The sequence below is a fragment of the Aethalodelphis obliquidens genome, unplaced genomic scaffold (assembly GCF_003676395.1).
Source record: "Aethalodelphis obliquidens isolate GAN/ISIS:26980383/991018 unplaced genomic scaffold, ASM367639v1 scaffold9, whole genome shotgun sequence".
NCBI lineage: Eukaryota > Metazoa > Chordata > Mammalia > Artiodactyla > Delphinidae > Aethalodelphis > Aethalodelphis obliquidens.
This window is the reverse complement of record NW_020837953.1, coordinates 30,458,857-30,472,685: the sequence shown is the minus strand read 5'-3', so window position 1 is coordinate 30,472,685 and position 13,829 is coordinate 30,458,857. Positions and strand designations below refer to the sequence as shown.

The window sequence follows — 13,829 nt, the reverse complement described above, 5'->3', positions numbered from 1 at the left end:
GTTAGAACTCCTTCATTTGTTCGCTAAGCTCCTACTGTGTAGAGCCCAACCCCATGTGCTTTGTTACACAGGGAACCTATTCCATAGAACATTGATAATATTGTAAAACCTTTGCCCACTGAGCAAAAAGATATTCCCCTGCTCTAGGAACAAAAATGGAACCACTATGCCTCAGAAATGCTAAGTTAACATTTCCATGACTGAGACATTCTGGTAAGCCTTTCTGAGCAAACTGGACAGGGCTTCTCATATTCTTGCCTCTCACATTCTGTAGCTGCCACCCAAGGACCGAAAGGGAAGGATTTATCTATAAAACATTGTCACAAATAGTTTAGATGCACATTCACTGGTTTAACTATTTTTTCTTGGCACAGACTTAAAATTGAACCAGCGCTTTCTGGGGCTCCCTGGCTTCATTTCCCCTTGGCACTATCTCCAGAAATCTTGTTTACACTCCATTTTTCTCTCTGGCCTATTGTCTTAGATTGAGACTGTAAGCTGTTTCCTAGCACAGTGCTGCTCAGACTTTTAGATCCCATGGATCAATAAAAGAGATTAAAAAAAAAAAAGGTCTTAGGAACCAACATGGGGTTCTCTGCATTACATTTTACCAAATAAGGATATTTTAAAAAATGGCTAATTTTTACTGGCATCATTTGGGAAGAAAGGGCATTTTCACATCAAAAAAGTTAGGAGGGAAATAATCTCAGAATAAAGAACAGTCTTCTGCATTGAGAAAATTTAGCTTTATGAAAAGCTCATTACATTATCATTACCTTTCTTATTTCTTGGGGGACTGGTGAAAATTTCAGCTTTCACCTCTAGACTCTAAGTTGAAACTTCAAGGCTCCTTTCCTGCTGGCTCTTTCTTGGTTCTTGTTCTTTTCTGCCCTTGAGGACATCTCCAACAGGGTCCCTTGCATATACACAGCTGCGGATTCCTAGTGTCCTTCGGCCACCTGGTCCAGCTGTAGGTCTTTTCTTCCTTTAGCTTTGTTCTCACGTTGCTCTTTTCAAAACTCCATTCAGCAAGTCATAAAACACACCTGCAAGTTAAAAGCCAACCATCAGTTTATCTTGGGATTTCCACAGTGCCTTTCCTTTAACGTTCAATTAAGCTAGTTAAATCTGCGCATTTGACTTTTTAACCCCACCAGGTTTTCATTAATAAAATGCGGATTGACATTACTAGGGAGAATTCTGAAAATGAATGAGATAAATTAATTCAACAAACATTTACTTAGAGTTGGATTATAAAGATTAATAATAAAAAAGTTCTTTATCGTCTAAGCAGTCATAGATTTATTAAAGAGGCAACATATAAATTGAGAGTTGGTTCTCTTAATCTGGAGTCTGTGGGATGGATGGGCTTGGGGAAGGGAGTGCTTAATGAGATTGTAGGCAAAAATTGGGGTGTATGTTCCTTTTTCTGAGAAGTTTCATTATTCTCATTAGATTTTCAACTGAGTCCAAGACTTCTAAAGGGAAAATATTGATGTAAACTTTCTTTTTTATAAATTTATTTTTGGCTGTGTTGGGTCTTCGTTGCTGCATGCGGGCTTTCTCTAGTTGCAGCAAGCAGGGGCTACTCTTTGTTGTGGTGCGCAGGCTTCTCCGGTGGCTTCTTTTGTTGCGGAGCACAGTCTCTAGGAACGCGGCTTTCAGTAGTTGTGGTGCATGGGTCTAGTTTAGTTGCTCCGTGGCATGTGGGATCTTCCCGGACCAGGCTCGAACCCGTGTCCCCTGCATTGGCAGGTGGATTCTTAACCACTGGGCCACCTGGGAAGCCCAAACAGATAGTTGTGTTTTTTGTTTTTGTTTTTTTTGCGCGGGCCTCTCACTGTTGTGGCCTCTCCCGTTGTGGAGCACAGGCTCCGGATGCTTAGGCTTAGCGGCCATGGCTCACAGGCCCAGCCGCTCCGTGGCATGTGGGATCTTCCCGGACTGGGGCACGAGCCCGCCTACCCTGCATGGGCAGGCGGACTCTCAACCACTGCGCCACCAGGGAAGCCCCAAACAGATAGTTTTAATACACTAAGTTACCATAAGGAAATGTGACCGATACTATGGGTGAACAAAGAATAGAACACTTTCTTTCTGCTTGAGGGAAAAAAATATGGTTTCATTGATCAGGGTCTCGAAGGACAGATAGGAATTGGGGAGGGGGGATGGCAAGGACATTTGAGGCAGAAAGAACTGCATGTGCAAAGTCATGGGTTCCAGAACAAAATGTGTATTTGAGAAAAATGCAATGTGGCTGGAGCATGGAGTGCATGGTGAGAAATATACAGGGCTAGGGAGTGACAAGCTTTGAAAACTGTGTGGACTACAGAGAACCAGCAGAAATCTTTAAAAATAGGTTTTTACACTGTCAGTTGTGTGAAGTATATAAACATTTCTCAAAGGAGGTCCCTTCTATTCCTGCCTTACTAAGGGAGTGACTTGGGCAGCGAGGTCTGCTGTTGCTGAAGGCTGGAAAAGTTTGAGAACCAGAGCTCTAGGGCCCAGCCCAGGCCATAGCAAAATTCTGAAGAGTTCGTAAAATCTGTCCTCCTTTCCTGCTTCTTTTCACTTTATCCCCACTGCCCCCTTCATATATCCAGAAGGATCTGCTTGGTTTCTACCTTCCAGAATTCTAAAATGGTTGAACTAGAAGGAATCTCAGAAGTTATTTTGGTCCAACTTCCCTATTTTACAGTCTTGGAAATAGACTGTGATTAGGAAGGGATTTACTCTCCGTGTCTCCCCTTCCATCTCTGGTTTGGTGCTGGGCCTGTTGCTCTCCTCCTGTTGCTCTCCTCTTCTTTTTGTTTTGTTTTGTTTTGCTTGGCTGCGTCACTAACCAGGGATCACAGTGGAATGGAAGCGTGGAGTCTTAACCACTGGACCGCCAGGGAAGTCCCACCCTCCTTCTCTTCTGAGGAAATCCCAGGGACTCCTTTGGCTTCAACTAACATCCCCCTACCAGAGACTCTAAGGTTTGTATTTCCAGCTTGATGTTACTCTCTAAGCCCAAACCTTTTCATTGTCTACAGAACATTCCTATCTGATGTTTTATGTTCTTCTGAAACCCAACATGTCCAAAGATAAATTGACGATCACAAAATCTCCTCTAGGATTGCCCACATTAGAAAATGGCACCTTACCCACCGAATCGCTCAAATCAAACTACTAGATATTATGTTGATATCTCCTTCTTTAATGCCCTCCCCACAATCCAATCAGTCACTAAGACCTCTCATTTTGCCTCCTAAAATGTCCATTTTGTCCACTTCACTCTGTCTTCATCATCACTATAATAGACCATTATCTTTTGCCTGGACTTGCTGCAATATTCTTCTAACTCCTAGTCTACTCTTTTCTCCCTGAATCTACTTCCCACACTGCAATCAGAGTGAACCTAAAACATAAATCTGAGAATGCTGTGCTTCTATTAACCCTTTACTAACTGATCATCGTTTGTAGCTAACAACTAAAGGCCCTATTTTTCTCTTTTCTGCCCAATTCTTGAGTCTCATCTGGTGCCACCCTCTCTCTCATTATGCACCAGTCACGTTGGCCTTTTTTTCAGTTCTTCACCAGTACCAAGATCCTTCCCCGCCTGGGGCCTTTGCACATATTGTCTCTCACATCCCTTCCCTCCTTGTCTGGTCAATTTCTGGTCATCTTTCAGGTTCTAGCTGAAGCTCAGGACTTCAGGGAAAACTTCTTGGTCCTCTGACTAAGTGAGGTCCGTCTGTGCTTTCTCATTGCACTGTAACAACTGTGAGTGAATAACTATTTTTTTTAATAAATAAATTAATTTTTGGCTGTGTTGGATCTTCATTGCTGTGTGCCAGCTTTCTCTAGTTGCGGCAAGCGGGGGCTACTCTTCATTGCGGTGTGTGGACTTATTGCAGTGGATTCTCTTGTTGTGGAGCACGGGCTCTAGGTGCACAGGCTTTAGTAGTTGTGGCACGTGGGCTCAGTAGTTGTGGCACACGGGCTTAGTTGCTCCATGGCATGTGGGATCTTCCTGGACCAGGGCTTAAACCTGTGTCCCCTGCATTGGCAGGCAGATTCTTAACCACTTTACCACCAGGGAAGCCCAGAAGTGAACTCTTAAGACTTTCTCTCTAGCACATTGCCTGGCCTTCAATAAATGCTTGTTAGAAGAAGGATTGAGTGCTTTATGCACCTAGTGGCAGAGATGAACTAGAACCCAAACTCATTTCTGATATGGTATTCTTTTCTCAAACCATGAGCGGTCTGCCCCCTAAGATGATATCCCACACTCCAGACTTCCTCTCCCTCTTCCCAGTGATTAAATGTATCAGTCTTGTGTGTTCTGTTCAGGGGCCTATTAAAGCCAATCTGGTGAACTGATCCAGGTTTAGAGACTACCCTTCCCCCAGGATGTCTGCGTTTTAACTGGGAAATCCTGTAGGACAGAAAGTAATCTCAAAGGAACTAATCAAAATTTCAGGCACTATAAAAATATTGGAAGGAGGGAATTTTCACTATCATCCCTTAATGGGATTATAGGAAAGAAGTTTACAATGTACCAGATTTACTTTAATGTTTTTTTAAATTTTTTTGAACTTTATCTTTGTAGCAAACCTGTTAGGTAGATTTTATTATCCCCTTTATCAAATGAGGGAATCTCTGAAAGGTTTAGTAATTTACCTAATGTCGCCAATCTGTTGGGGAGGCCAGTGTTTAGTCACTCCCCCTCCCCGATTATGACTCCTGGTCTAATCCTTTTTTCACCATACCACTGCCGCCTTCAAGGGTAAGTGTAGGCAACTGCTTACAGTTTACACATAAATCTGGGCCATGGGGTTAACTGGTTAACTTATATTAAAAAAAAAAAAAAAAGGATTACTATGTTTCTTCTCTTCCCTTGGTGGGATCTACGCTCTGAACCTGGACTCTGCCAGAAGTCTATCACATTTGGTGCCTGACCTTATTCATTCCAACCATAAATGTGATTATGGGCAGAAAAAATGCGTTGAGCACTTTAAGCAAAATTATGATGCAAAATCCAAGATGCTGTGTTATTTATTTTACTACTGAGTCCACCCAAGCCTCCTGTATCCAGGGAGGGGATGGTATCAAGTTGACACTTGAGTGCATTATTTATCTGTTTACTACTATTTGCAATAACAAAAGCTATTAGGAGATGGACTGTCCTGGGATCAAATATCCCTGCAGGAGTCAGGTTTGCCTCTGATTAAAAATGCTTCTGCCCATCCATCTTTTAGATCGCCTCAGGATTCTGGTTCCTGAACACAGGATTTCTCTTGGGGGTGGAGGGACACTATTATGTTCCTCTCAGTGTCAGGCAAACCTCACTATTTAATAGCTTTGTGACCTTGGGCATATGACTTAACCTCTCTGTTTCCTCAGTTATAAAACGGATTGGCTGACAGCTACATTGAAGATGCTGAAAGCCTTTAATATGTTTGAAAGCACCTAACAACAAAGCCTAGTCTACAGCAGGTATTCAAATAGCATTTATTTCCTTTCTTCCCCAGTAAGGACTCGTTGAAGGAACATGTAGAATTTTGTGTGGATGTGTGAAGTGTGTTTTTCTTGGAAATAAAGTCCACAGTTAAACAGATTATCATGGGGGCCAGCGACATCCCTAAAAAAGAATTGTGGATTCTCCTCCCGGCAACGCCGAAGGGTGAATCTCTTTCTCAGGGGACCGGATGTTTTCTGGATATTTTTGTTCTCTGGGCCCTCTTTCTGTAGCCTGCTAACAGAGGAGGATAACCAGGTGAGGGGGTGTCTTTCTCAGGGCAGGGCCCCCTTGAACTTTCCCTGAGGGCTCTGTGACTCCTGTTCGTGTTCCCCCCCATATGGGGGTGGGGTGCCATCTGCAAGTGGGAAGCAGGTTTATTTTAAGGCCTCTCAGCCTTCGGGGTTCGCTTCTTCACTGAAAACCCAGCTTTTGTGGGTTTCCACAAGCTAGAGCTACTCCCTTCCCTCCAGCTGTTAGTCAAAACCTCGTGGTGCGACCCTGGCCGCCCCCACCCTCCTAGGCCCCAATCCCAAGGCGGTGGGGGCGGGGAGGCCGCGCGCGCCGCTTCCGCTCCTCCAGCCCACCAGAGGGCGCTGCGGCCCCACCTCTACCTTCCCGGAGTGCTTCGCGCCGGGCCCCTTCAGCGTGGGTGAGCGAATGTGAGAGTCAGCGTCGCGCCGTGCGCGCCGTCCGCCTCCGCTGCTCGGCGCCCTTATTTCGGCTGCGAGGCGCGGGCGCGCGCGTAAAGGCATAGAGACGGGCGTTGAGCTGTCGGGCTAGAGCGTCGCCGAGTCGGAGCCGGAGCCCGAGCCGCGCGCTGTGTCTCCGCTGCGTCCGCCGAGGCCCCCGAGTGTCAGGGACAAAAGCCGCCGCTGCGCCGCCTGCTCCCGTCGCCGGGGCTCATCCGCTGCCGCCGCCACCCTGAGGAGAGTCCGCCGCCGTCGCCACCCGTGAGGATCCGAGAGCCATGTCGGCCAGCAGCCTCTTGGAGCAGGTACAGGCCCGGCCCGCATGCCTCGGCCATTGTGTGAGGCGAGAGGGAGCCCGACTAGGCCCGGGCCCGCCGCCCCCGGTCGGGCCGAGCTGAGGCGGCGCCTTTAGCGGGCCTCATTTTGAGGCTCTCAGGCCGGCCGCGCCCAGCGCCTCGCCCTCGGCCCGCTCTCCCCGCTCCTCACTGGGCCTCGGAGACCGCCGGCCGCGCCGCGTCCCCTCCTCTCAGCGGGCCTCGTTTTTCTCTTGTTTCCTTCCCCTTCTTTGAAGCCCTGGTCCCCTCGCGTTGTTTGTGGCGCGGCCCCCCTCCTCCCCCTTGGCCCCGCCAGCGTCGCGCTTCCCCCGCCTCCCATCTTCAGCCTCCCCCTCACCCCATTCCTGACGCTTCTCCTTAGGCCTGCGCCTTTATTCCCGTCTCGGTCCCGGCTTTAATTTGTCTCTCCTTTTCCGTTTTTTCTTCGGACGATGTGCTGCTCGGCGACGTTTCCTTCCCCCGCAGAGACCAAAAGGTCAAGGAAACAAAGGTGAGCCCAGCTCCGCCGGTGCCCCTGGCGGGCGGGGGACCCGGTGTGGGGGGGGCGGGGTCTCCGGGAAGCGCCCCGGGGAGAGGACCTTTCGGAAGCCGCTTAGTTTGCAGGTGCCTCACAGTTAAGTATTTGACCCTTTTCGATGTGTTCCTGTAGCTGGCGAACAGCTTTGTAGTGAACAAGGAGTAATTCATTAGGGGTGGGGGTGGATTCGGTTTTGAAATGTCCCAGGTCCTTAGTTTCCTGTAGGTCTTAGAAGGCCTTTGTTTTTCATCCTCGTGGATCACACTCTGGAAGTGCTCACATGTGATGGGGGAGGGGAAGCGGGAGGGAATAGAAATCTAGAGGAGCCAATAAAATGACCTTTTTAGATCAACTTGCTCTGGGTGGAGGGAGACATTTTTACTGACGAATGTTTCTCAGCGTTCATTCTCATCGTTATCCTTTCGAAACGCAAACTTATTTGCTCTGTATAGTATGGTTTTTATCTGGTTAGGAGGTATTTGATTAGTTTGGGAGGTGGATTGTACGATTGAGACACTCCTAATTTGAATTTTTTCTCCTTTAGTACAAAATGGATCTGTACATCAAAAGGATGGATTAAATGATGATGATTTTGAACCTTACTTGAGTCCACAGGCAAGGCCCGTGAGTAGTTAACCATTTTCATGCTTGATCAGAGGATGCAGTATACCATTATTCTTTCTCTGCTCTATCAATAAGTTTCATTTTCAGGGGATGACTTTCTTAATATCAGTCAATATGTTATAAAACCAGTTGCTACAAATGTCATAGGCCCTTAAGGATCTTATCTCTGTTGTGAGCAAACATACCATTCTCTGAGGCTAGTACTGATAACATTTTACAGTGTACTAACAGCAACACTTGCTTGAGTAGTTCTTCCTCCTTAGCAAGAATGTAACAATGTAAAACTTAAGAATACTTTCTGGTGTTAAATGTTTTCACCTCCCAAACATTTTTCTTTTAGGAAAATTGGATTCATACATGATGGGAAAAACTAACATAAAATCACCTGAACTTTATTCAGTGCTGCAGAACTGAGTATCTTCGTTTTGTCTAGTCACTAGTTAGTGCGTTCTTAGGTTATCAGAACTATTTTGGAGCTGGGTACTCTTTCAAGTTGAGCTCCATCTTCATCTGTAAAGAGCAATTTTGTATATATCTGGCTTCTTAGGGGAGCTGTATTTACAAAATGGAGTTGAAGGAAAATAAAACACTGTTGAGAACAGAGATCAAGAATGATGGAATTCCAGTTTTTGCAATGTAATCTGTCTTCTAATGTGAAGATTAGTTGCATGTAGGTCCATATATGACCATGAACTGTGCACAGAGACTTCTTTGATTCAGCAGTTCTTTTGTGTTACTATCTTGCATCCCAAAGACAGTCACAAAGTTGTAACTAGTAAGTATAACTCACCAGACTAATAAACCAAAAGGAAAATTGACAACTCATCCAGAATATCCTAAAAGATGAAAAAGTTTGTGGAACATTTATATAAATTCTGAACAGATGGTGTATGATATTCATAACAGTCTTGAATAACTTGACAGTGCGTGCGCATGTTTGGGCCTAATGCTTACATAAAACTTTTTGATCCCTTGTGTAGAATTTTCTGAATTGAAAGTGTAGAAACCGCTTAAGCAAGTGATTGGAAAAAAGTTTTTGCAGAAGACAACCAGTTAATCAGGAAAAGTAGGGAAGGAAGTGGAGGAATGAACTATTAATGGGTTCTTGCTCTTGAGGTAGTTTGCTTACATAATCATTATAACAAGGAGAGTGGGAGCATTTGGAAACATAATTCTAGGTAGTTCTTGTGAAACATTGTGTAATTCAGATTTTTGAGCTCAGGGGCATGTGGGAACCTGCCAGTTCAGGTGTAGGCATTTAGCTCTATAGTGGCATAACCTGTGATATTAAATGTGTTTGTTTTTTATTTGTTAAGTAAGCTAAAGCTTGAATATTTTTGAAAAATTTGTGGGGGAGTTTGTTTTTTGTTTAAGTAAGTTAAAGCTTAAATATTTTTGAAAAATTTGGGGGGAAATATAAATTTTGGTTGAATAGACATAATCTGAGACTCTCTGTAGTCTGTCAAGGCTGTTTCATCTACTTTTTAACCAGTTTTTTATTTTAATTTTTGAATTTTATTTACTTTTTTATTCAGCAGATTCTTATTAGTTTAACCAGTTTTTCATCACCTTATATTGGAATAATTCTTCAGGCTTAATCTATTAAGGGTGGTCTGAATTTCTTATTCATAATGGATTTGGGGCTGTTAAAATTATAACACTGTCTTCGAGAAATAGACTTCTCTTAAACTTGAGAGTATATGTGAAAGAGTTAGGTTTTTAAAAGAAAATTTAGAATTGGCAGAGAGAAGCACCACCATTTTATCAAACTATATTAGTTGAAATATTTAATTTTCAGGAGATGTGTTTTAGTGGCTAGGAAGAAGTACTGTTGGCTTTGGTAATACAAACTTAAGGCCTGACATAGTTATGGTCATCCAAGTCTCCTACGAACAAAACTCCCTATTGACTAGTTAGTGGATTCTTAGATACCAGAGCTGTTTTGAAGTTAAAGTAGTCTATTTTTGAGTTGAGCTGAGTCTATATCTATAGAAACCAATTCTATATATCTCTGGCTTCTTATTTAAGGGAGTACTTTGTGAGTTACTAGGATTTATGAAAAAGAACTGTCAGCATAAATGAAAGTAAGAATGTTTCTGCAATGTAATCTATCTTCTAATGTGAAGACTAGTTGAGTATAACTTTATTTCTGGTTGTCGTTCTGAAGGATGATTCCTTTTATAAAGATGTGGACTGTACTGTCTTTAGAATTATATTCCTGTTTTTAATGAAAAAGTTAGGTGTGCATTTTAGCTTACGGCCTTAACTTTTATAGGTGAAGCAAAACAGGTAGCAACATTTTTTTTGGTTTTGAATCCACTGGAAGCCACTGTGCATTTTCTTTCCAGGTTATAATTAAATAGTGGCATCTCTTGATGTTCCCAGATGGTTTGCCAGGAGGCTTTACTATAGAGTAGGTGTACTGAACCTTGATTTTTGGTTTATGGTTGAGGAATGGCTGCACAGATTTTTGGGGTAGAACTTGAAATTTCCAGTTATTTTTGTTTTATCTATTATATAGTAAGTTTTAATAGGAAACTCTTGTGAATACTTTTCTTTCTGCCAATATTCCCACTCCTTCAGTCCAGAGATAGTGGTTTTAATGAAGGCATCATCTCAGTACATCTATAGAGGAAGACTTAAACTTAGTGAGATGACGGGTTTTCCCTTTTCTGAATTGTAGCACTAAAAGGTAAGGCTGGTATTCACTGTATGTCAGTTTAATTTTAAATGTTTAAGCAGTTCAATTATTAAACCAAAATACTATCTAAGTCTATAAAAATAGCAAGTTTATGGGAAGAGACCATCTGAAAAGGTCACTCTCCTTTTTTATGGTAATGACTGAAATATTTGAATTGTGTGAATAATTGGGAGAGGAAATGTTCTGGTCGTTTTATATATTTTTGTGTTTAGTTTTAATTAACCCTTTTTTCTTCTTCCACAGAATAATGCATATACTGCCATGTCAGATTCCTACTTACCCAGTTACTACAGTCCCTCCATTGGCTTCTCCTATTCTTTGGGTGAAGCTGCTTGGTCTACTGGGGGTGACACAGCCATGCCCTATCTAACTTCTTATGGACAGCTGAGCAACGGAGAGCCTCACTTCCTACCAGATGCAATGTTCGGACAACCAGGAGCCCTGGGTAGCACTCCATTTCTTGGTCAGCATGGTTTTAATTTCTTTCCCAGTGGGATTGACTTCTCAGCTTGGGGAAATAACAGTTCTCAGGGACAGTCTACTCAGAGCTCTGGATATAGTAGCAATTATGCTTATGCACCTAGCTCCTTAGGTGGAGCCATGATTGATGGACAGTCAGCTTTTGCCAGTGAGACCCTCAATAAGGCTCCTGGCATGAATACTATAGACCAGGGGATGGCAGCCCTGAAGTTGGGTAGCACAGAAGTTGCAAGCAATGTTCCAAAAGTTGTAGGCTCTGCTGTTGGTAGCGGGTCCATTACTAGTAACATCGTGGCTTCCAATAGTTTGCCTCCAGCTACCATTGCTCCTCCAAAACCAGCGTCTTGGGCTGATATTGCTAGCAAGCCTGCAAAACAGCAACCCAAGTTGAAGACCAAGAATGGCATTGCAGGGTCAAGTCTTCCACCACCTCCAATAAAACATAACATGGATATTGGAACTTGGGATAACAAGGGTCCTGTGGCAAAAACTCCCTCACAGGCTTTGGTTCAGAACATAGGTCAACAGCCAACCCAGGGGTCTCCCCAGCCTGTAGGTCAGCAGGCTAACAGTAGCCCACCAGCGGCTCAGGCATCAGTAGGGCAACAGACACAGCCATTGCCCCCACCACCACCACAGCCTGCCCAGCTCTCAGTGCAGCAACAGGCAGCTCAGCCAACCCGCTGGGTAGCACCTCGGAACCGTGGCAGTGGGTTCGGTCATAATGGGGTGGATGGTAATGGAGTAGGACAGTCTCAGGCTGGATCTGGATCTACTCCTTCAGAACCTCACCCAGTGTTGGAGAAGCTGCGGTCCATTAATAACTATAACCCCAAGGATTTTGACTGGAATCTGAAACATGGCCGGGTTTTCATCATTAAGAGCTACTCTGAGGACGATATCCACCGTTCCATTAAGTATAATATCTGGTGCAGCACAGAGCATGGTAACAAGAGACTGGATGCTGCTTATCGCTCCATGAACGGGAAGGGCCCCGTTTACTTACTTTTCAGTGTCAACGGCAGTGGACACTTCTGTGGCGTTGCAGAAATGAAATCTGCTGTGGACTACAACACATGTGCAGGTGTGTGGTCCCAGGACAAATGGAAGGGTCGTTTTGATGTCAGGTGGATTTTTGTGAAGGACGTTCCCAATAGCCAGTTGCGACACATTCGCCTAGAGAACAACGAGAATAAACCAGTGACCAACTCCAGGGACACTCAGGAAGTGCCTCTGGAAAAGGCTAAGCAGGTGTTGAAAATCATAGCCAGCTACAAGCACACCACTTCCATTTTTGATGACTTCTCACACTATGAGAAACGCCAAGAGGAAGAAGAAAGTGTTAAAAAGGTAACCAGCTTACCCTTCTTAAGACTTTAAAGGAAGGAGAAGGAACTAGAGAGAACAGGAGAAGTATTACACTGAGCCATTAATAAAAGCTTTGTAAATAACACAAGTATCACTTAACAGTTCAAGCCTTAATGGAGGATAATTGGTCTTATTATTTGAACCTTAGTGTGAAAGAATATGGGAACATTAGTGGAGGACAGAAATGTGGGCTTAAGTTAAAGCAGAAACAAACTTAGAGAAACTGGCTTTACATGATGCAGAAAGAGGTGAAGAATGAGTCTGAAAAAAACACAAAGGGAATAATTGAAGTGATAGAAACGTAGAAATGAAAGTAGGAGAAGATTGAGGCTGTAATGTGGCAGAGAAAAAGATAATTCTGTCGGAATTAACTTTTGGCCTTGCTGGGGTACTGTAGTTATTTTCAAGAGTTGGTGTGTCACGAAGCCCTGACATTTCTGCCTGCCTGCTGACAACTGGTAGTGTTAAGAGGATGTTTTTCAGACCTTTCTTCCTTCTGTCTTTTGTAGTGTTCTGGTTAATCACTTTTTTTTTTCAAAATCTTTTTCCCATTAGAAAAGGTAATTATATAAAACTTGGAAAGCAGATCATCCAAAAGAGCTGGCTTCTTGTTCTTAACATTTGGTTGTATTCCTAAAGATTCACTTTCTCTTTTCCTCTGTAACAAGTGGGAATCTTGGACAGAGTGATAGGGAATAGTTCCAAAGTAAAGAGTTGAATTTATTTGAAAGGGTTGGTAATGCTTGATCCCATGTATTGAGTGTAAACTCTAGGACCATAAGAAAATGATAAAATAGTGGTTGGGGCAGATCATATTATCCAGAAGTTAGACATGTTGAAGTATAGGAAGTAGGTGAAAAGATAATGGCAAGGAGAAAATGTTTTTAAAACATATGTATATATTAATGATAGAATCCTGAGTGGTTAGCTTCAGATGTAAAATAAACAAAACGTAACAGACTTAATGTAAATACATTTTCCTTGAATTTGTCATAAATTCATAGGGATCTTACGTAATTGATCTAGGACCTGAGGCACTTGTTATGCCTTTATAAAGACTTATTCCTTTGAGCAGTGGGAGGAAGACTGCTCAGAGAAGTAAGTTTGCTCTGGTAGATTCTTGACCTCCATAACACAGAATCAGAGGTCCATAGTTGTCTAACTAAAGCTGGATGATTGACTTTTATTTTTGGCTGCATTGTGTCTTCGTTGCTGCTTGCGGGCTTCCTCTAGTTGCGGTGAGCGGCCTTCTCATTGCAGTGGCTTCTCTTGTTGTGGAGCATGGGCTCTAGGCGTGCGGGCTCTAGGGCACAGGCTCAGTAGTTGTGGCGCACGGGCTTAGTTGCTCCGCAGCATGTGGAATCTTCCCGGACAAGGGCTCGAACCCATGTCCCTTCCATTGGCAGGTGGATTCTTAACCCCTGAGCCACCAGGGAAGCCCAGGATGGTTGACTCTTTATCTTCCAGTGTGTACAGACAGATAAGAAATAGAGGTATGCTTGTCAGTGATGCTGAAAGTATTGGGGAGATAGAGCCAGGTTACTGGAAAGTTGGCTGTCAGAAAAAACTTGGTACTTTTTAGTTCTTTAAACTCTTTCCTTTCCCAGAG

The 13,829-nt window shown here is 43.7% G+C and overlaps 1 protein-coding gene across 2 annotated transcripts in view; it reads left to right on the top strand.

The window, feature by feature from the left end:
- YTHDF2 (YTH N6-methyladenosine RNA binding protein F2) overlaps positions 1-13,829 on the top strand; it is a 44,699-nt gene that overhangs the window by 6,669 nt on the left and 24,201 nt on the right. For both annotated transcript variants that reach the window (XM_027109415.1, XM_027109414.1), the window contains 4 exons: positions 5,389-6,500; positions 6,996-7,020; positions 7,592-7,671; positions 10,616-12,202. In XM_027109415.1, coding sequence (XP_026965216.1) covers positions 6,474-6,500; positions 6,996-7,020; positions 7,592-7,671; positions 10,616-12,202 — 1,719 coding nt within the window. In that variant the 5' untranslated portion in view covers positions 5,389-6,473. The remainder of the gene's footprint in view (positions 1-5,388; positions 6,501-6,995; positions 7,021-7,591; positions 7,672-10,615; positions 12,203-13,829) is intronic.